Below are 20,420 nucleotides of genomic sequence, written 5' to 3' on the forward strand. Positions count from 1 at the left end.
CTTGTGGTGCTTACCCCTCACGGGGATCCAACAGTAGACACAGTAAGTGTATATCAGATAGTAATGAGTGCTCTTGCAATAAGGAATCTCGGGATGGGGAGGTGGTGAGGGTGGGCACCACAGAGAAGATCTGTTTGAGCAGACCTGAAGGAGGGCACAGCCAGTGTGAAGGTGCTGAGGGGGCAGCAGGGCTGGGATGCTGGAGGAGCAGGGAGGAGGCCAGTGCGGTTGAGGCACAGGAAATGAGAGGGAAGGTGGAAGGAGATGAGGGCGGGGCAGCAAAAGGCAGATCTGGAGTGGTGCTGTGGCCATTGTACTCTGTGAGATGGGTATAGAGTAGAGGGGTCATATCATCTGACTGACACTTGAAAAAGGACCACTCTGGTTGCTGTGTTGAGGATACACAGTTAAGAGGGTAGGGACAGAAGCAGGAGACCAGGTGGGAGGCTATTGCTGCAGTCTGGATGAGAGTGAAGGGCCTCCACAGACCTGCACCAGCTCACAGGGCAGATGGTTAAATTTTCAACATTCTTGCAAGCCAGTTATTAAACTAAGTCATTAGTAAAAATTAAATTATATTCCATGAAGGCTGGGTGAACTCCTGAAACTATTGCCCTGAGATAATCTTTAAAAATTAAATCAAAAATATCCCCTGAATTCTTCCTAAAATCAAACGATAGTTTAACTTAACTAGTAAAGAATGCCTGCCTTGAGCATTATGCTCTTAAGAACCATCTATATGAGATCAAATTGGCAACAGCAACTAGAAAGATTAGATAGGAACCTTAGGGGGCAGTGAGTTTATGTTAATGGCGGGAGGAACAACTCGGAAAAGGAGGATGAGAATGGTTGCACAACTCAAAGAATGTAGTCAATGTCACTAAATTGTGTAGTAGGAACTGTTGAATTGGTATGTGTTTTGCTGTGTATATTCTCAACAACGACAGAATAAATAAAATATTAAATTATATAAACTTGAAATGAAAGAAGTTACATTAAAAACAAATTAGCCATTTCGGAGATGCAAATCAAAATGGCAATGAGATACCATGTCATACTCATTAAGATGGTGATTGTAAAAGAAATGAAAAATAGTAAGTATTAGCGAGGATGTAGAGAAATTAGAGCCCTCGTGCGTTGCTGGTGGGAATGTAAAATGGTGTAGCCACTGTGGAAGACAATTTGGTGGTTCCTCAAAAAGCTAAACAAAGACAAATGCACACCAGTGTTCACTGCAGCATTATTCACAATAGCTAAAAGGTGGAAACAACCCAAGTGTCCATCAACAGATGAATGGATAAACAAAATGTGGTATATACATATTTCTTAGGTACCTAGTGCTGCCGTAACAAAATATACCTCAAGTGGGTGGCTTTAAACAAGAGGAATTTATTTTCTCACAGTTCAGGAGGCTAGAAGTGCGAAATCAGAGTGTGGCTCAGGGGGAGGGCCTTCTCTGTCTGTGGCCTCAGGAGTTCCTTGGAGTTCCTTGGCGCTTGTCTTCCCTCTGTCGGTGTCTCTGTGTCTGTTCTGGTCTTCTTTAACTCAGAAGGTTTAGGATCCACCCCCCCACTGGCATGAAATTATTAACATTACAAAAGAAAACCCCTGATATCCAAACCAAGTCATATTTACAGGTACAGGGGTTAGGATTTCAACACATACTTTTTGGGGACACAGTTCAGTCCATAGCAATATACAATGGAAAATTATTGAGCCATAAAGAGAAATGAAGTCCTGATATATGTCATGACATGGATAAACCTTGAAAAACTGTTGAGTGAAATAAGCCAGACACAAAAGGACAAATATTGTATGATTCCATTTATATGAAATATCAAGAATAGCAAATCCACAGAGACAGATTAGTGGTTACCAGGGACTGGGGGAGAGGTGAATGGAGAAGTAAAAAATATTATTAAAAACACCCACAAAGGTAAGAAATACTCAAAACATTCTATTTTCTATTGTCTGTGCCTCGAAGGTCTATTGTACCTATATGAAGGAACACTAGATAGTGGTGAGCTGTAGCACATCTGCTCTCAACCCCACATTCAGTGACCTTATGTTGGTAGCTTGAAATTGGCCATGGTGGGATATTTACACCATAGAAATTGGCAAACACTACAGATCAGGACTTTTCCTCCCCAGAGAGTTGGTTGTTAAATATTTACCAACACACCACTGGTGGCTGTAGTGGAAGTGGTAACAAGTGGCCAGATGCTGGATATATTTAGGAGGAAGATGATGGGAATGGCTGATGGACAGACATGGCTTGGTGGAGCCGAGCAGCTGTTCCCCAGCTCCTTCCTGCCTCCTGGGAAATGCTGGCGAACTGTCAGAGCAGTGGGAGGGTGGGCATGTGCCTAGAATAAGGCCTGGAACACAGTAGGTGCTCAAGAAATATTTGTAGCTGTATGATTTAAATTCTGATGTCTCTGTAGGTCACTGGGCAGGGCTGTATGCACTTGCAGCCTAACACGACATCCTAGAGAACAGGGAAAAACCAAACATGGCCATGTTTTGGGGCCAGTGCAAGGACCCTCCTAGCCCAGGTGGGGACAGTGCTGCCAGGCTGGTGTCCACACAGATCCTGCTGGCTGAAGGACTTGGGTTTCTCCTTTGGGTCCCCCTGCCCTTCCTGTGTTCCTTTCCTTCAGACTCCCCTTGTTGTGGTCTTTAGTGGCCTCTGCGGGAGCTGGGCTTAGAATTCAAGGTGATCTCATCCCTTCCCAGCTGAAAATTCCTCTGTAGCCTGTATGCAGGACCAGCAGGGCCAAGATCTTTAGCATACCACTATGGCCCCTGAGACCTGGCCTTGCGGCCATTCCAGCTCCTACTGAGCCCCACCCTCTGCTGTCCTGCCCATCCAATGAGCCAGTCCCTTGCCTCCAGGCCTTGGACCTGTTGCTCCCTCAGTCTCGTATGCCCTCCTCTCCCCTCTTCAGCCCTTACTGCCTTTGACTCCTTACCACCACCCTCTCCCAGAGGCCCTTCCACCCCTGCTTCCTGCAGTGGCCACGGTTTCGTGAGGGAGTTGCTTGTCCAGCCCTCCAGAGGGCAGGTCCTGACCAACAAAAGATCAGCCAACGTAGCTTGTGGGAATGATGGATGGCTTGCTTATCTTTTCTCTTCTGGCTTCATTTGCAGTTCGAAGGCCGGAAATACTGTGAACACGACTTCCAAATGCTGTTTGCTCCGTGCTGCAGGACCTGTGGTAAGGGCTGCCCAGGAGTGGCGGGGGTAGGGGAGAGGTGGCAGCAGGATGCGGGGCAGGTGGGCCCCTGCCTGCGTCCCTCTGAGTGTCGGTCCTAGGGCCTGTGGGCAGTCCCTTTCAGTGCTCTGGGAAAGGAACCCATGGGCACTCTTAAGAGCCAGGCTGAGAGCTGGTGTCGGTGGGCAATGAGGGTCCGCTCCTCCTGCAGGCGAGTTCATCATCGGCCGTGTCATCAAGGCCATGAACAACAACTGGCACCCCGGGTGTTTCCGCTGCGAGCTGTGTGACACGGAGCTGGCAGACCTGGGCTTCGTGAAGAATGCGGGCAGGTGAGGAGGGGGCACAGGGCCCTGGGCAGAGAAGGGCGGCCACGGCCACTTACAGGTGCCAACCCCATTTTGTCCCTGCAGGAGGGATGGTATACTACCCACTTCTGGTGTGGCCTGAGGCTGGGGAGACTGGGCGCCAAGAGTCAGGGTCCCCCCGGGGTCATGGTTATTCCCAGGCCGTAGGCTGACAGCTGATATGAGGAGGAAAGTAGCTGGAGCAGGAGCCAGTTAAGACAGTGATGGGATAAAGGACTTGGAGCTGCATCAGTCCCCGCCTGCACCCACGCGGCTGAGCATTGCTGGAGAGGAATCCCCCAATAAGGCTGCCCAAGTTCACACTAAACTGAGGGTGTACACTCCACTGCACTAGGTTTCCTTCCAAACCAGAAAACCAAGCCTGCTGCCGTGAGTTGATTCCGACTCACAGAGACGGGATAGGACAGAGTAGGACTGCTCCCTAGGGTTTCCAAGGCTGTCATCTTTACAGAAGCAGACCAACACACCTTCCTCCCTCAGGGTGGCTAGTGGGTGGGCATATCTAGGGTATTGCATTGGCCCTGGGCACTTGGTGCCACTGAGCAGCTTCTATTAACCCCGTATGGCCCAGTGTCCTTCTGCAAGCATGCTGGTGTGTTAGTTAAAAGATTAATTAGCTTGACTTGTATTTTTGAGCTGGTATCATGGTAATATTATCTAAAAGAGGGGAGTCAGATGTTTGGACAGGGGTGCAATTTCAGTGCTTGTCATAGGTGCCATTTCCCAGAGATTTGCCGTTGGCTGTACCAGTGTGCTCAGTGGCGCACACGCCCAGGACCCGTGCAGTGCCTGCCTTACCTGCCATACCATAGCTGCTGACGTTTTGGTTGGTGCCTGAGTGCTTAACCACTGCACCACCAGGGCTCCTTTAGGTCTCCTTACCAGACCCGCTACCGTTGAGTTGATTTCCGACTCATAGTGACTGTATAGCAGGATTTGTTTCCCTCCTTCCAAGAAGACCCCTCTCCCACCACTGCTCTGCGCCTCCCCCTGCAGTGGGTGGCTGCCTCTTCTACTTCCCTGAGGGTGCAAGCCCAGGGTGTCCCTGCTCCCCTGCACTACTCCTCCCTTTGCTGCACCTCTCGAAGCCCAGCTCACTCCTCACGGCTCCTCGAGGGCCTCTGCTTCCATCCTCCCTCTCTCCCTGTCTAGAGGGCCAGGCCTGGGGTGCCCCATGGTTTAAACACCCTGAGCTTGCCTCCCTCTGTGCTACACTGGCTTGTGTAGTCCCTGCAGCACACCTGCTGTCTCCTCCCCTGTGCGCCTACCCCCACCTGTGGCAGTGACTGCCACATTGCCAGCCAGCGGTCCCTGACCTGCCAGAGCCGGCCCCGCCTCCGTGAACTCCTCCTCTGCCTCAGGGCTGCTCCTGCTCAGGCGCCTGCTCAGCCTCCTTGGCCTCTGCCGTCTCTTAAGTCTTGGGGTTATTTGGGACTTTGTCCTCATCTTTGCCCTTGGGGACAGAGTCCCCAAGACTCAAGTGTTCTGGAAAACTTCAAAATTTTACCTCCATCCCTGACCTCTCCCTTGGTGAGACTGCCCCGGTGATGCTGACTCCATGTGTGTCCTATGCAGTGGGCCCCAAGTGGAGCTCCTGACCCCTGCGCTCCTGGCCAGGTCTGCTTCTCCAGCAGTCTCCACTGCAGTGGAAGACCCCACTCTCCCTCCTTGCAGTGCCAGAGATCTGGGAGTCCTTAGCGCCACTCAGTGTCTGCTCCATCAGCTAGCTCTCCTTCCTGGGCTCTTCTGCCATTGCTGTCCTCTGTTGCGCACCTCCTTCATCTCCCTCCCTGACACTGCTGGTGACGGTCTTGTCTGTTACCTGCGCCATGAGAGACGCATTGCTCAGCTGGCATATCCTGGCATCTCCAGGACCTGGCACGATGCTGGCCCTCCACAGTGCCCAAGTGTCAGCTGTCTGGGTAAGAGGTTGGGAACAAGCCTTGGAAGCTGAGCTTCTGATTAGCTGAGCCATCAGCCTGGTGTGCTGCCCACCGGTCCTCTCATGAGCCATTATACACACAATACCACCTGCACTACTGGTCTGTGGGGAGGGTCCTGGATAGGTTGAGATGTTTTGGGAAATAAGATGCTATTGTGATTGGACTGTGTTCTCCAAAAATGAGGGTCAACTAGGGTAGGCCATGATTCTCAGTATTGTGGTTGTCTTCCATTTTGTGATCTGGTGTAATTTTTCTATGTGTTGTAAATCCTAACCTCTATGATGTTAATAAGGCAGGATTAGAGACAGTTATGTTAATAAAGCAGGACTCAATCTACAGGATTAGGTTGTATCTTGAGTCAGTCTTTTTTGAGACATATAATAGAGAATCGAGCAGAGAGGAGACAGACTTCATGTCACTAAGAAAAAAGTGTCAGGAGTGGAGCCTGTCCTTTGGACCCAGGGTCCCTGAGATGAGAAGCTTCTAGTCCAGGGGAAGATTGGTGACTAGGACGTTCCCCCAGAGCTGACAGAGGAAGAAAGCCATGCCCTGGAGCTGGCACCCTGAATTCAGACTTTATCCTTCTAAACTGTGAGAAAATACATTCCTGTTTGTTAAAGCCATCCACTTGTGGTATTTCTGTTATGGCAGCACTAGATAACTAAGACAGAATTTGGTACCAGGAGAGTGGGATGCTGCTCTAACAGGTACCTACAATGTGGAAGTGGTTTTGGGGTTAAGTAATGGGTAGAAGCTGGAAGAGTTTTAAAGTGTCAAATAGTAAAAACCTAGGTTTCCCTGAAGCGACTGTTGGTGGAATTATGAACATCAAAGACAACTCTGGTGAGGGTTCAGAAGGAAGTAAGGAGAGCTGTAACACAGGAGATGATGCAGACGGCAAGAAGCAGCAGCAGAGAACTGGCAGCAGAACTAGGAGGCCCTCGAGAGATGGCTCTGGAGCAGACTAATGGGGTGAGAGGGCTGAGTGCCTTTGCACAGTAGGCTTCCTGGCAGAGTGGGGTACCTCCGGGTGCTTGTCATTGAAGCTAAGCTTGCTGAACCACAGAGCAGGAGAGCTGAGTGCTTTCCGACCGAGGTTTACTGGCTGAGTGGGATGCCTTCAGTCCTTTACTGGTGGTGCTAAAAGAGCTTTGGAACATTTGCCCCAGCAGGGCAGACTCTGGGCCAGAGGTCTGAGGGGCAGAGAGGCCTAGGAATCTGGAAGTAGAAGTTGTGAAGAGACAAGGAACACAGAAAACAGAGCTGCCTCCATCTCAAAGTGCATGGCCAAGACCTCTGGGGTCTCAAAGTGTGGGGCAACAGCCTTCTAGGTTTTAAAGAGTCACATCTTCACCAACTCAGTTCCAGAATGTGGGGCTGCTACTCACGAGAGCCAGTGGGATGGAGCCGGATCCACTGCCGAAAGCTGAGGGGTCAGGGCTGCCATGCCCAAGGGGCAGAAGAACGCCTACTGGAGTTGAGGGGGTAGGGTCATCGCTCAGATGGACTAAGAGAATGGGGCCGCCCAAATCTGATGGAGCAGAGTTGCCATCCAGTGGGCCTGGAAGGTGGAGCTGAAGCCCAAGGCTGAGGCGCTTCCACCCAGAATTTGGAGAGTGTGGCCAACACCCAGAGTCTGGAGGTCAGGGCCATTGCCTAAGTGGTTTCAGAGAACAGAGGATTATTTTAAAGCTTTGAGGGCTAATCTAATGTGTTCTGTTGACTTTCTTGGTGCCTGTTATTCCTTCTTTCCCTCCAATTTCTGCCATTTGTGTGCAAATGTCTACCTTGTGCCTGTTCCACCATTGTACTTTGAAAGCCAAACCAAAAAAAAAAAAAACCAAATCCTTTGCTGTCAAGTGGATTCTGACTCATAGCGACCCTATAGGAGGGTCTACTCTTGTATAGGACCCTACCCTATACAAGAGTAGAACTGCTCCATAGCGTTTCCAAGGAGTGCCTGGTGGATTTGAACTGCCAACCTTTTAGCTAGCAGCTGTAGCTCCTAAGCACTATACCACCAGGGTTTGGAAGCAGATAATTTGTTTTCTAGATTTCACAGATGAAGAGGAATTTTTCAGAAAATGGAATCTGCATTTGGAGTTGATTTAAGACTTTTGTGGTGATATGATGGCGTGAATGGGTTTTACATGTGGCAATGACATGAATTTTTGGAGGTCAAAGGGTAGAATGTTATGCATTGAATTGTATATCCCAAAAATGTGTGACAACTAGGCTAGGCCATGATTCCCAATATTGCATGGTTATCCTCTACTTTGTGATCGGGTGTAATTTTCCTATGTGTTGTAAATCCTACCCTCTGTGATGTTAACGAGGTAGGATTAGAGCAGTTATATTAATGAAGCAGGACTCAATCTACAGGATTAGGTTGTATCTTGAGTCAGTCTCTTTTGAGATATGAAAGAGAGAATCCAGCAGAGAGGAGAGGGACCAAGCCATCCACTTGTATTCCTGTTATAGCAGCACTAGACAGATGTGATTTAGAAGTAAAGTATTCCTGTAAGGGAAAGAGGGGTAGGTGCCAGCTGGAGTGTGTGATTAACAAGAGTCCTTTCTCAAAGAGACCTAGGCTGGCACTTGCAACCCCATGGTGCAGACATGGTGCTGTGGGCTATCAAGAAGTAGAGGAGAGTGTGTGCAGCCCATGCCCCAGGCCCACCTCTGCTGCTTTCTCCACCACTTTGCTATTCCTGGTTTGAAGGGAGGAAAGTTCTGGGAAGGATGTCATGTTAACCAAACCAGTGCCCCTTCATACTGTTAAAACTACAGCTATGTTATATTTATGACCATGTAACAAGTACAAAAAAGGACCTGCTGGGGCGATGGCCTGTTGAGGCTGGGAGAGGCTTCTCAAGAGGGAGCAGGGGTAAGGATGCCCCTGCCTGTCCAGGATAGTGGGAGACAGGTTCCCACTAGGTTCTGCTCTGCCCTGGGGTTCCCCAGGCAGCAACAGAGCTCAGCTCCTGGGACTGTCTGCTGACTTGTGTTCTTGGCCAGAACCAGGGAGGGACTGGTTAATGCCGAGATGCACCAGTGATTATCAGGCCACACGCGAGGTCTCTTTAGGTCTATTGGAGAGCTAAGAGCAGATGGCACCATGAATCCAACAATGAGCTGGACTGTATGGTCCACACCCCTGAATTAAGTCAGGGGTTGTCCAGTGAATGTACCACAAAGGGAACTCAAATTACGCCGCACTTCAGAGGAAATATTTGGATACCCCTCCCCACCCCTCCACCTCTTGAAGGTTGTTCTCTGACCACCTTCTGGGATTCCTTCTGCAAAGCTTTGCCGTGAGGTGTTTCTGTCATGGGAAGAATCCTGGGAGCCAGGTGGGCGGCTTGGGAAAGGAAGAACAGTGCTCATTACTAGTGGTTAGCCCCCTGGCCTCCTCACCCAGCAGTCAGTGGGCAGGGCCAACATGCCTCGCCTCAGAGGAGGTGGCTGGGCTTCCAGCGGTTCTTTTTTTGTAGGGGTTCAGGCACTGGTTGAAGTCTGGACTCTGCCCTAAGGGTGACTGAGCTCCTGTCCGGGAACCAGGGGAGTGGCCTGCTGAGATGCCAGTTTGTGTCTGCGGGAGAGGGGATGGACGGACTCCTGGGCAGCACCGTGAGCCATTGTCCCACTTGGGTGGCTTCCAGAGGACTGATCTTCACAGCTCTGACCTGGCACTCAGCGAGCTCTCGTTGGTCTTCCCCTCAAAGCTGGGGGGTGGCCCCGGGGGCCTTTTGCCACAGAGCAAGTTGCATAGAGCGTCACGAAACTTCTCAGCCACAAAGAAATACATGACAGGGTCCAGGGCGCCGTTGAGGCTGGTGAGGCAGGAGGTGATGCGGTTGCCCAGGGCCAGGACGCGCTGGGCAGCACATGAGGGCCTGTGGCTGTGCAGGTGCAGCACGTAGATGGAGCGGTGGACGTGGTAGGGCACGAAGCAGACCAGGAAGATAGCCAGCACCATGGCGATCATGCGGATAGCTTTGCTCTTGAGGCGCTGTTCCACGCGGGGGCCCTGCCGCAGGCTGCGGATGATCAGCAGGTAGCAGGTGACTGTGGTGACAAACGGGAAGGTGAAGGCCACTGCCAGGGACACGAGGGCGTGGTGGGAGGCCTTCTCCCGGTACAGCTGTAGGCAGATAACTGTGTGGTTGGTCTGCACGGTCTGCGGGCTCACCAGCAGTGGGGCCATGGCCACGGCCACCACCACCCAGAGGAAGGCGCAGGCCAGGTGGGCGTAGAGGGGCCTGCGCAGCTTCAGGGACCGGACAGGGTGCACGATGGCCAGGAAGCGGTCAGCGCTGATGCAGGTGAGGAAGTAGATGCTGGCGTACATGTTGAGGTAAAAGAGGAAGCCAGTAAGGCGGCATGGGATCTCCCCGAATGGCCAGTGGCTCCCAGAGAAGTGGTAGACGAGGCGGGTGGGCAGGACCAGCACGCAGGACAGGTCGGCCACAGCCAGGTGCATCAGGAACACGTTGGCAGGGGTGCCTGACTTGTGGTCCCGAACGAAGAGCCACAGGGCCAGGGCATTGCCAACAAAAGCCAGGATGAAGTCGAGCAGGTAGAAGGAGGCAAAGAGGGTGTTCTCCAGTGGAGTCTCCTGGCCACATTGATCCATGGTGGCCAGGGAGGCATTCGCACTCAGACCTGGGGGGGCCACCTCAAGGCCATTCATACTTTGGCTGGAGGCAGAGCCAGGGCACGAGCCTGGAGGGAACAAGAATGGGGTCACAGAGTGCCTGGGGCACATGAGCTCCACACAGCCTGCTGCGTGCCCCGCCCCCCAGCTCCAGTCAGACTGAGCACCTGCAGGATCTCCCAGTCCTGACCTGTGTGACTACTGAGGGTATGTCCTGTGCCTGTTTGTGGAGTGTTCTGAACTTTGGCAAAAAGCAAAACACAAAGCCAGAGCCTGGGTCTTGCCCCGGGTGCCTCTGGGATACTGCCGGGGTGAGGGCTGGGCCCAGGTCTGGGCGTCCCAGCTGGCACAATCCATCTCAGGCCGCACCCTGGAGATGGCAGGTGAGGTCAGCACCACATGGGAGCGCCCAGGGCTGGGGGGTGGGAAATGGGGCGGGAAGGCCATCTTCCACTCTGCCCAGGTGTGCTATCAGAACGCAGTCCAGGTGGCACGTGTGGTCCCCAAGTCCCACTTCTGAGGATGGGTGGGTCTACCTCCTCCGGAGAGCCCAGCTGGCTCCTCTGCAGCGTCTGCCTTGCCCCAGGAAGCCTGCTCAGCCAGAGCCCCCACCATTTCCCCTGGAGCCCACAGGGCCTTCCAGCACTGACATGACTCTGCTTCTCTGTGCCCAGCACGCAGCTCCCCCAGCTCCTGACACACAGGAGGGCAAGCAGGAGTTAGTCCCGCCTTGCCCATTGCCCAGACTCCCAGGGCTCTCAGCCCACCAGCTCCCTCACGTGCATACAGGTAGGATGAGACCGGAGTTTGAGGTAGGATGAGACCGGAGTTTGAAGCCCTGTGCTTGAGCCTCACCCCTAGAACAGTTTAACAGCCAGGAGGCACTTTTCTTCCAGGAGGGCAGAGTGGGCTGACCCAGGTGGAAAGAGGCTGTGAGGGTTTTCCACCCGAGGACCTGCAGCCCGGGAAGTGGCCTGGGCCTGGGTTGGCTACCGCTGCTGGCCTCACTCAGCCAGTCTGCCCTCCTCTGTGAGGCTGAGCTCTGTTGGCCCGGTCTAAAACCACTTACATCTGGTGAACCCAGTTCTAGGTAGGGTGCTTCCCGCTCCCTCCCCCATGGAGCAGCTGACTCCTGCTTGGATTTCAGTCCAGTGTAGAGAGGCAAGAAGGAGAGGGAGAGTCCCAGACAGCCTGCCTCACTCCCATGGCTGGTGGTGGCTGGATGTGGGCAAGAGAGGGCCGGACGGCAGCAGCAACAAGGCCTTGCCCTGAACTCAGCCTGCTTTTCATGCCCTTCTGGGTGCTGACTGGCTTCAGCTGGGCTGGTTCGTTGCCTACCATACTTCTGCACCCCGACGGCATCCACATTTCCCTGCCCTGTGGGGCTGCAGATGGGGCACCTGATGGCACCCACACTCCCCTGCCCTGTGAGGCTGGGCTGCAGATGGGGCACCCGAACAGGACCCACACTCCCCTGCCCTGTGGGGCTGCAGGTGGGGCACCCCAATGACAGGACCTACACTCCCCACCCTGTGGGGCTGGGCTGCAGATGGAGCTGGGAGAGGGTTTGTAGGTGAGAAGTGCCTTGATTCTGCCTTTCTCCACTTTCTGTGCTTTCCTGCCCTTTGTGGGATGTGGGCTCAGTTGTCCTGGGGGTGGATTTGCTATCAGGGTTCTATTCATACCACATAACCCTGGTGGGTGACGCCCTCAGTTCCTGGGTCAGGGGTGGGTCAGCACAGTCTAGAGAGAGGAGATTTGAAGATGAGAAATGCAGGGAGCAGGGTTATTTGGGAGCGCAGGCAGGTGCCAGAGGAGACAGACTTGTATGGAGCACAGTGAAGGGCCCAGAAAGAGGGCCCCAGAAGGGCTGTGACATTGAGGGGAAGGCAGTACACAGTCCGGGACAGAGGGACTGTGTGCCCGGAGCGGGGGATGGGGGGCAAGGACCAGGCTGAAAGCAGGAGAGAGAGAGAAGAGCTCTTCAGAGCTAGAGAGTGGGGAAGGGAAGAGACGGACAGCCCAAGGCAGGGTCGGTAGACATGGGCAGGAAGGATGGGTGATGCCTGCTGTTCACAGCAAGGAGAGGAGGAAAGTGTGAGCAGAGGGGCCGTTGCTGGGGAAACCCCGGGGGCTGGGGAGGGCCTGGGGCCAAGGGAGTGGAGGGCTCCTCCCAGAACCAGGAGGAGGGAAGGGCGCGGAGGGCTAAGCTGAGTGAGTCTGTGCCCTCTGCCCCCCCTCAGCCTGGGCTCTGCCAGCATGTCCACCCTCACCTGGCCCTCCGTGAGGGCAGTACAGGGCAGGGACCCCTGTGCTGCCAGTCCTGGGAGGCAGGCATTTCACAGACTAGGAAGCAGGCTCAGGATCCGCTAACTTGCCTGTGGTCGTTTGGGCTGGGCCATGGCTCTGGGATTGGGAGCCAGATCAGGGACCCCAGCACCTCTGGTCTGCTAGGGCCCCTCTCGGCTGAGCTGGGAGTGTGGCTCTGCTCAGTCCTCCCTGCAGCTGTCCCAGACACAGTGCACCTTCTTGGTCCTGTCACATAATTTTCGGGCCCAGTTTTAAATGAAATGCAGGGCCGTTGTTTGAAAAGTAAGACCTTCAACATAGTTACAGCAGGCCGTTAAACTGAGCACGGGCCTTCTGTGTGGGGGAGAGGGGCTCTGTGTGACTGCACAGGTCTCCCCACATGGCTCCGACCCTACCTGGCCCTTCCCCTGTAGGGGCCTGGACCGGAGCCTCTGGAAACTGCTTTCTGCCTCCTGCCCGGGTAGAGACTGGCACTACCCCCCGGCCTCCCAAACCTTCCTGACGGCAGCAGTGGACTCGCTGGCATCCCAACTGTTATTGTCTGGCTTGTTTCTGGGGTGCTTAGGTTCCCCTCATCCCTCTCCCCCGTTTAATGAGCACTGATACTCATTTTTTACATTTGGGTCACTCTCACTACTTCCTCTTAAAAAGTGTGGGCCTCGGCCTGAGGTCCCTCTGGTTCCTCGATGGTGGGAGATGGGGCTTGAGCGTAGCACTGACCAGAAGGCTTGGGCAGCTTAGGGCTGCACAGAGGGTGGTCAAAGAGCAGGCAGGTGGCAGTGTCTGCCTCCCTCCATGGAGGGACAGGTGGGCAGACTGTTGTGTCTGTGAGAGGGCTTGGTGGCAGTGCTGTATGCTGCCAGCGACCGTTGTCTTCTGTGTCACATGAGGACCCCTCTCCCTCCTTGGGCTGACCACTTCTCCCCACAAACTTTTTCCTCTGGCTCGTTCTTGTGCCAAAGTAGCCAAATGGTCGAGAGCATGGGTGATGGGCCCTCTCTCAGCCCCCGAGCCCCTTGTTTGTGGGGCTGAGTTCAGGCTATGGTGAGCCTCTGACAATAGGTCCTACTGTGATCGAAGAGAAGGTGCCCCTCCTGCCCTGCCCCGTTGGGCCTCTATGTTTGGTCTTTGAGCGCCCTGCCTTCCCCACCCCCTTACCTCTCTCAGTTGGTCCAGGCGGGAGGGGCTGGAGGGCAGGGAGGTGAGCGCTGAGGAGGGCGATGAGCTGGAGCCCTGGGTGGCGGAGCAGTGGCCCTCACGGTGAAGTGGAAGGCTGGCTATTTAAGGAGTGGAGGCGAGCCTGCAGCTACTCTGGCCCTGAAAGGCCGCTTCATTCCTGAGGGAGCCCTTGTGTGGTGTGGGGTCGCTCCTACCGCTGTCTCTTGTGCCATGGTCCATGAATATGCCAGTGTGTCCCCAGCCCCCCAGCACATTTCACAGAGGCTGAGTCTGTGACTGTCCTCAGTCTGGGGAGTGGGAACGGTGGGTAGGGCTCTCAGTAGCATTGACAGACACAAGAGGACGTTTCAGAATGGGGCAATTTCCTGTGAATGGGGGTAGGCACAGGGAGGGGCTGGCTGCCATGCCAATGGGTCGGTGCTCCCCATCCTGCCCTGGGTGCAGCAGAGGGGTCTTGTGAGTGGGCGGTGGGAGTTGGAGAAGCTTGTTCAGCTGTGAGAGGGAACTCTTTTAGGATACTAGCTATGGGGCCCTTGTGTCCTGCCCCGTATAATTAGGTCCCGCTTGGGCGTGAGGAATAAATCACGGCCTTTATCTCAAGCGGGCCGCAGCTGCAGGCTGCCCCATAATGGGGCGCTGTCTGGCCTTTGGGACGGGCTTAGCCTGGAGGCTAGTCCTCAGCTATCCTGGCTCCTCCCCGACTCACTCCGCCACTGCTGCCCTTGGACCACTGGCTCCCAAGATCTGGCTCTGCTGTGTTAGGGTGTTGGTAGTAGTTGTGTGACCAAAGTTTCTTCCTCTGTGTTGTTCCAGAGCTGATTTATCCAGGAACTAAAACCAGTTGCCATTGATTCCACCTCACGGCAACCCCATGTGGGTCAGAGTAGAATTGCACACCACAGGGTATTCGATGGCTGTTTTTTTGAAAATAGATCACCAGGCCTTTCTTCCAAGTTTCCTCTGGGTGGATTTGAACTGCCAACCTTTTGGTTAGTAGAGGAGTACTTAACCAGGGTTTCCTGTCTGGTAACACAGGGAATCAGATCACCATTTCTAGTTTGAAGACTTTTAACCATTTGGTGACACATTTATTTTCTGCTTTGAATTTTTCATTGTTCCCACGTGTTGTCATTAATGGAAGGATGCTGTAACATTGTGTACATCTAGATTTTTGGAAGGATTTTTCTTGGCTTCTCCCACAAGCCTATCCTAAGTGTTTAGTGGTAAATATGAAGTACCTCTAATTATACCCGAGTCCCCACCAGGGTCTACTGGTACATATGGTAAAAAAAAAAAAAGTAACAAATAAAAATTTGCAAAACTTCTATCTTTCCTACCCAAAATCTCAGACACGTCATACAATACCCTGTAAACACAGTAATTTGCAGCACACACCCATTTCTTCAGTTTCAGTCATAAAGGTCCCTACCTTACGGCAGCGTGCACTCAGTGGTACAGCAGCTTCCCAGTAAACCCTAGAGGTTGAGAAGGTTCTGTCTTTACCAGTGGTGGCTACATGTGCCGCTGGGCTCGAAAAGGTTAAGTACAGGTATGCGTTGCTTCACGTCTGTTCTGGCAAAGGCCGATGACACATACTTCCATGGTCCCATAAGGTTATCCCGATAGGAGAACAGGACATAGCAGGACAGTACTTTCCTAAATAGGGAGATCTTGTCTGTCTCTCACTAGCTCTCTGTCCCTTGCCCGCCCCCTTCCTGGGGCAGCAAGGGGAAAGGGTCCTGGCGCCCATCCACAGCTGCCTGTCCCATCGAGCTCACCTCAGGCAGGGACCGTGCAGACGCTGCCCGGGCTACCAGGGGGATGCCCAGCTGAGGCCACTGCCTCACTCAGCCTGAGCGCCCTGTGCATGACGCCCTGCCTGAGGCCGCGGCTCCTGCCAAGTGGCCCAAGTGCAAGGCTGGGGCGGGCAGGGCTAGAAGAGTTTACTAGCCTGTTAGGAGAGATGGGGACAGCAGGCAATGAGGAAGGAAGGGGGCTGCCGGTGTGGTGGGGCTGGAGGTGGCCGGCTGGACAGCAAGTGCTCGGCTAATGGGGAGGTGGGTGGGGGCTGGGCCTGGCTCTCGGAGACCTGCTGGTGATGACGTAGGACCCGAGGTGGAGCCAAAGTTTTCATGCAGTCCCTCAGCATGGCCATCCTGCCCGCCTCTCTCCTGTATGTTGGCACGAGGTCCAAACCACTTAATGTGCATCCTGGACGTTAAGCAACGCATACCTGTAATATGTTTTTATTAAAACATTTAAAATATATGTGACTGCCATTTAGGGAGTACCTGCCAGGTGTACTATCTTTTTTTTTTTTTTTTCCGCAACAACCCTGTGCGTTTGGATTTTTGCCCCATTTTACAGAGGCTCAAAGGGGTTAAGTAACTTGCCCACTGACTAACATCTAGGAAGTGGCAGAGCCAAGATTTGAACCCAAGTGTGTGTCACTTTAAAACATAGGGGTTTTGGCTGTTTGTTTTGTTTTGTTTTTTGTTGCATCTTGATGCTACAATTCTTAGGTTCCATCTTAGTTCTACCTGGAAAAGATATTTGGAAGGTTGCCTTTTGATCTGGTGGTGGGGTCAGGTCTGCTGAGAGAACGTTTCCCATCTGGGGCTCCTTGAAGTGTGAGGGACCTCTCAATTCTGTCTCCTGGGAGCTGGTGGGGTGCAGGCTTGGGGGCCAGGGCGTGGGTACCCTTTCTGTCCAGGAACTGGCTCGCACCAGCTGTGCTGAGCAGGGCATTTCTGGGCTTACAGACCTTCTGTTCACGGGTGGTCATGGATGGCAGGTCCCTGGGCACAGGCCACTGCAGGGAGTTTTGGGGACTGATTAATTTCTACAGCTCTGAAACAACAGTTACTCCCTGTGCCGAGTGCTGTGCTAATGCTGAGAGCTGGGCGGTGAGAAAGGGTGCGTCTGTGGCCGAGATAACTGCAGGCTGCAGACGTGATGCGCTGCAGGTGAGTGGCAGTGGGTGGCTGGCTGAGGCAGCCTAGGCAAGGGTGGGGGAGGAAGGAGGGGGCAAAGCCTCTGTCATGGTCGTGGAGACTGTAGCCACCAGCCATGTCCACTGCCCACTGGTGGAGCAGGGATAGCCCAGGGTCCCAAGCCAGGCCCTGTTGACCCAGGGAGGTGACACCCACTGTCCTCCTTTCCCCTTTGGCATAGTCATGCATTCACTCTTGTGAGCAAACTGGTCCTGTGCCCAGTGTCCTGTGCTGGGCATGTGGGGGCTGGTGGAGGTGCAGTTGTGAGCCAACCAGGGGCTTAACGAGTACTTATGGGGTATACCGCTTGGGCCCCTGGCCCTGAACCTATCAGTGTGTGGACCGGCTGGAAATATCAGGTACACAGGGCAAATGGAGAGCGATGTTGTGCAGGATGGGGTCCAGAGCCCAGATATGGGAACAGGTGTGGGGTCAAGCACATGGAGGCTGAGCTAGCTCCGCGGATCTAGGATATACCCCACTGTAACCTGGTTGGGGGATTTTAAGTCAGGACAGATTTCTGAAGTAGCCTCCCGACCTGCCTGCAAAGGGGCAGCATTGGATACCAAGTGCCATAGAGGACAGTGAGGATGGGAGGGCCCCTGCAGATTGGGGGCCTGGGAGGGAGGTCTCCGGATGCATCAGGAGTGTGTTATAGATGGGGTGCAGGTGGGCAGCGGGCAGCAAGGGGGTGTCACAATCAGGGCCTCTATATCTAATTCCTCTATATCTAATTCCTGCTACCTTTGAGGCCTGAGAAAAGAGCAACCATGTTGATTTCTTTCAGTCCACAGCTGTTGCCTGAGGGAGGGGGTAGCATCAGAAATTACTTTGCAGTCTTCACAAAAAAGGCTCTGTAATGACCGTTCCTGGCTTTGGGGCTTCGGTGGGACACAGCCCTGTTTATCTTTGGAGAGAGAAAGAGTCTGTGGCTGCTCGGGCCCCCTTGGTCTGGCAGCCCCCCAGGAAGGGGGTAGGCAGCTGCCTGACTAGCACTCCCTGGCCACTCGGCTGGGCACAGTGGGATTTAGGCTGCTGTGTTCATTATAAGGTCACTCATGTTTGTTAAGAGATATTTGAAGAGTAAAACTAATTTTTCGACAAATGCCAATGAAACATCTCTTCTACCCAAACGTGGAAAGAAGAAAAGTAGCACTTTTGCCTACTAGCCAGAGACAGCAACCATGAACAGTTTGGTGTATTTCCTCCTGGCCTTTTCCCTGGGCAGGACTGCGTTTTAAAGGGTACACTTGTCGCCTTACTGGCCACCTGATTGGGGGCCGCTGGATGAGCTCCTCAGAAGTACTCAGGTGTTGTGTAAAGCTGCTGGTGGGGCCTAGAGGCGTCTCTTCTCCTGGGAGGTGGCCCAGTGGTCTGAGAGGAAAAGGAAGAGTGGGCGTTCTGTCCCCAACACGTGGTCCTCTTTGGCCGCCGCTTCCCGTAGGCACCTCTGCCGGCCTTGCCACAACCGGGAGAAGGCCAAGGGCTTGGGCAAGTACATCTGCCAGCGGTGCCACTTGGTCATCGATGAGCAGCCCCTCATGTTCCGGAATGATGCTTACCACGCGGACCACTTCAGCTGCACCCACTGTGGGTATGTGTATAGCCTGGTCTCTGTGGCTGAGCTGGTGGGACCCCTATCCAAGCAGGATGAGCCTGGTGGGCAATGAGGGGCATCCAGAGTGGGCCTGGCAGGACTGGGTGCAGGGCTGCAGGGTGGCGGTGGGAAGGGGAGGCTACAGGAAGCACCTCTTTCCAGGATCATGTTCAGGGTCCATGCACACAGCCCGGCTTGAGACCCAGGGCAAAAGATGCTTGGCCCCTTGACTGCTGAGGACCGATGGCCGAGATGAAGCAGAGAGGGAAGTCAGGGTCACGTGATGTAGGGTATTAAGGGGAGCAGGAGAGGAAAGAAGCTGCAGAGACCCCGAAGTCCTCCCCATCTACCCAAGACACCCAGTCTGGGTAAAGCAGGAGGAGGGCCAGAGAACAGACTTGCTTCTCAGTAGGCTGATGGGGCAGAACACAGGCTGCCCTTCAACGAGGGCTTCACAGGAATTCTGCCCCAGGGCCTGTCTGGAGAGTAGGAAGCCCCAAAAGAGACCAGAGATCACAGCGAGTTGTTGTGCTGGCCAGAACAGGGCTTCTCAGGACGCTGTGGCCCGGGCTGGAGGGGCCCCAGGGAATGAGCAGGGCCATCCTGGGCCCCGTGTTGTCTTCCAGGAAGGAGCTGACAGCGGAGGCACGCGAGCTGAAGGGGGAGCTCTACTGCCTACCCTGCCATGACAAGATGGGCGTGCCCATCTGCGGTGCCTGCCGCCGGCCCATCGAGGGCCGCGTGGTCAACGCGCTAGGCAAGCAGTGGCATGTGGAGGTAAGCAAGGCTGGCTGCATGTGGCCTCTGGCCAGGGCCCAGAATGGGGAGGATGCCCTGGGTCATTGTTGTGGTCATGGTCAGAATCCAGCCAGGCGGTCCTCCATAATCCCAGCCCCAGGACCTTCCTCTTGGGTGCTGCCCCTCCCTGCCGCTGGCCAGAGACCCCAGCCCAAGATCCACGTGAGCAGAGACCTGAGCACACAGACAAGGGACAGGCAGCCTTCCTTTCACCTCCTGGCATTCTAGGAGATTCCAAAGCGATGAGAAAATTGTGGGCTGCGCTGCCCAGGGCTACCTTGTTGGGTTATGGTTAACGGAGAACCAGCTGTGTGCCCAGTCCCATTAGACAGGAGCTTGGCACCCCTCCTAGTGAGCTCCTCAGGTGTGCTCACCTGGGTCACCTGAAGCACTCACCCCTGGGTTGTGGGCTCCACTTTCCTTATGGAAACATTTGGGAAGCATGTTTGCTTCCCCCTCCCTCATGAGCTGGCCAGCTGTTCCCAGAAAGCTATACTTCAGTGGCCTGTTTGAGAATGTCCAGCTGCAGGCTGTGGGATGTCTGCCACTGATGTGGTGATGCAGGATCTGACACCTAGCCTGGCTGGGGGAGGGCACAGCCACATGGCCAAACCCTCGCTGCGCAGGAAGGTGCTGCTCAATGTCTCCGGGCTCCGAGGAGATGCCCACAGGGGCAGATGCCTTCATGACTCACATTTAATAGTCAGGGCAGCTACCACCTGAGGGCCTATCCACTCTAGGCACCTTGCCAGCACCTGACTCCTTGAGCTGAGGCTGGTGAGGGAGCAGTGCAGGCCTGGAGTGTCACATTGGGTTCTGGATGAGCAGGCCTTGCTGACCTCAGAGCCCAAACTCTTTCCCACTGGGCAGCATGGACAGGCATTCTGCTGCTTGGGCCCTGGGGTCCCCGTGCCAGCCCACCTTGTCACCTCCTTGCGTCTACTCTCCTCCCCAGCACTTTGTCTGTGCCAAGTGTGAGAAGCCATTCCTGGGGCACCGGCACTATGAGAAGAAGGGGCTGGCCTACTGTGAGACGCACTACAACCAGGTACGGGATGGCAGGGGCACTGGGCTGGGCAACATTGCCTTCCCTTTGGCCTGCAAGGAGACTGCTCTGGGAGCACCAACACCCTGCAGGGTGTGAGTAGGAGGGGGGACGGTGCCCTGGAGCCACCCTCTGGTCCTGTTGTGGGTGTGAGGCTAGGCCTGGTGCTCAGATCCTGGCTCCCAGCTTTGATCTCGAGAATGGGCCCCTCTCTGAGCCCAGTTTCCTCGTTGGCGTGCTGTGAGGACTTGTCACTGCCCTCCTTTCTCCCACCCACGTCCAGCAAAGCTGCCTGGCTGCTCTGGTGTGGGCTGAT

The 20,420-nt window shown here is 54.3% G+C and overlaps 2 protein-coding genes across 2 annotated transcripts in view; one reads left to right on the forward strand and one right to left on the reverse strand.

Annotated features, from left to right (window-relative positions):
* Window positions 1–20,420, forward strand: part of LIMS2 (LIM zinc finger domain containing 2) — a 56,092-nt gene that overhangs the window by 34,157 nt on the left and 1,515 nt on the right. Inside the window, exons 3-7 of the mRNA XM_010596410.3 lie at window positions 3,151–3,217; window positions 3,426–3,546; window positions 18,109–18,258; window positions 18,888–19,038; window positions 20,015–20,107. Coding sequence (XP_010594712.1) covers window positions 3,151–3,217; window positions 3,426–3,546; window positions 18,109–18,258; window positions 18,888–19,038; window positions 20,015–20,107 — 582 coding nt within the window. The remainder of the gene's footprint in view (window positions 1–3,150; window positions 3,218–3,425; window positions 3,547–18,108; window positions 18,259–18,887; window positions 19,039–20,014; window positions 20,108–20,420) is intronic.
* On the reverse strand, window positions 9,112–10,233 carry GPR17 (G protein-coupled receptor 17). The gene has a single exon (XM_010596409.3). It carries the CDS (start codon window positions 10,216–10,218, stop codon window positions 9,199–9,201), a length of 1,020 nt encoding a protein of 339 aa, XP_010594711.3. The 5' UTR covers window positions 10,219–10,233; the 3' UTR covers window positions 9,112–9,198.

This window comes from Loxodonta africana, chromosome 6, assembly GCF_030014295.1.
Source record: "Loxodonta africana isolate mLoxAfr1 chromosome 6, mLoxAfr1.hap2, whole genome shotgun sequence".
NCBI lineage: Eukaryota > Metazoa > Chordata > Mammalia > Proboscidea > Elephantidae > Loxodonta > Loxodonta africana.

Coding starts and splice junctions, on each gene's coding strand:
- GPR17 (XM_010596409.3), bottom strand. CDS start 10,218: ATGAATGGCCTTGAGGTGGCCCCCCCAGGTCTGAGTGCGAATGCCTCC.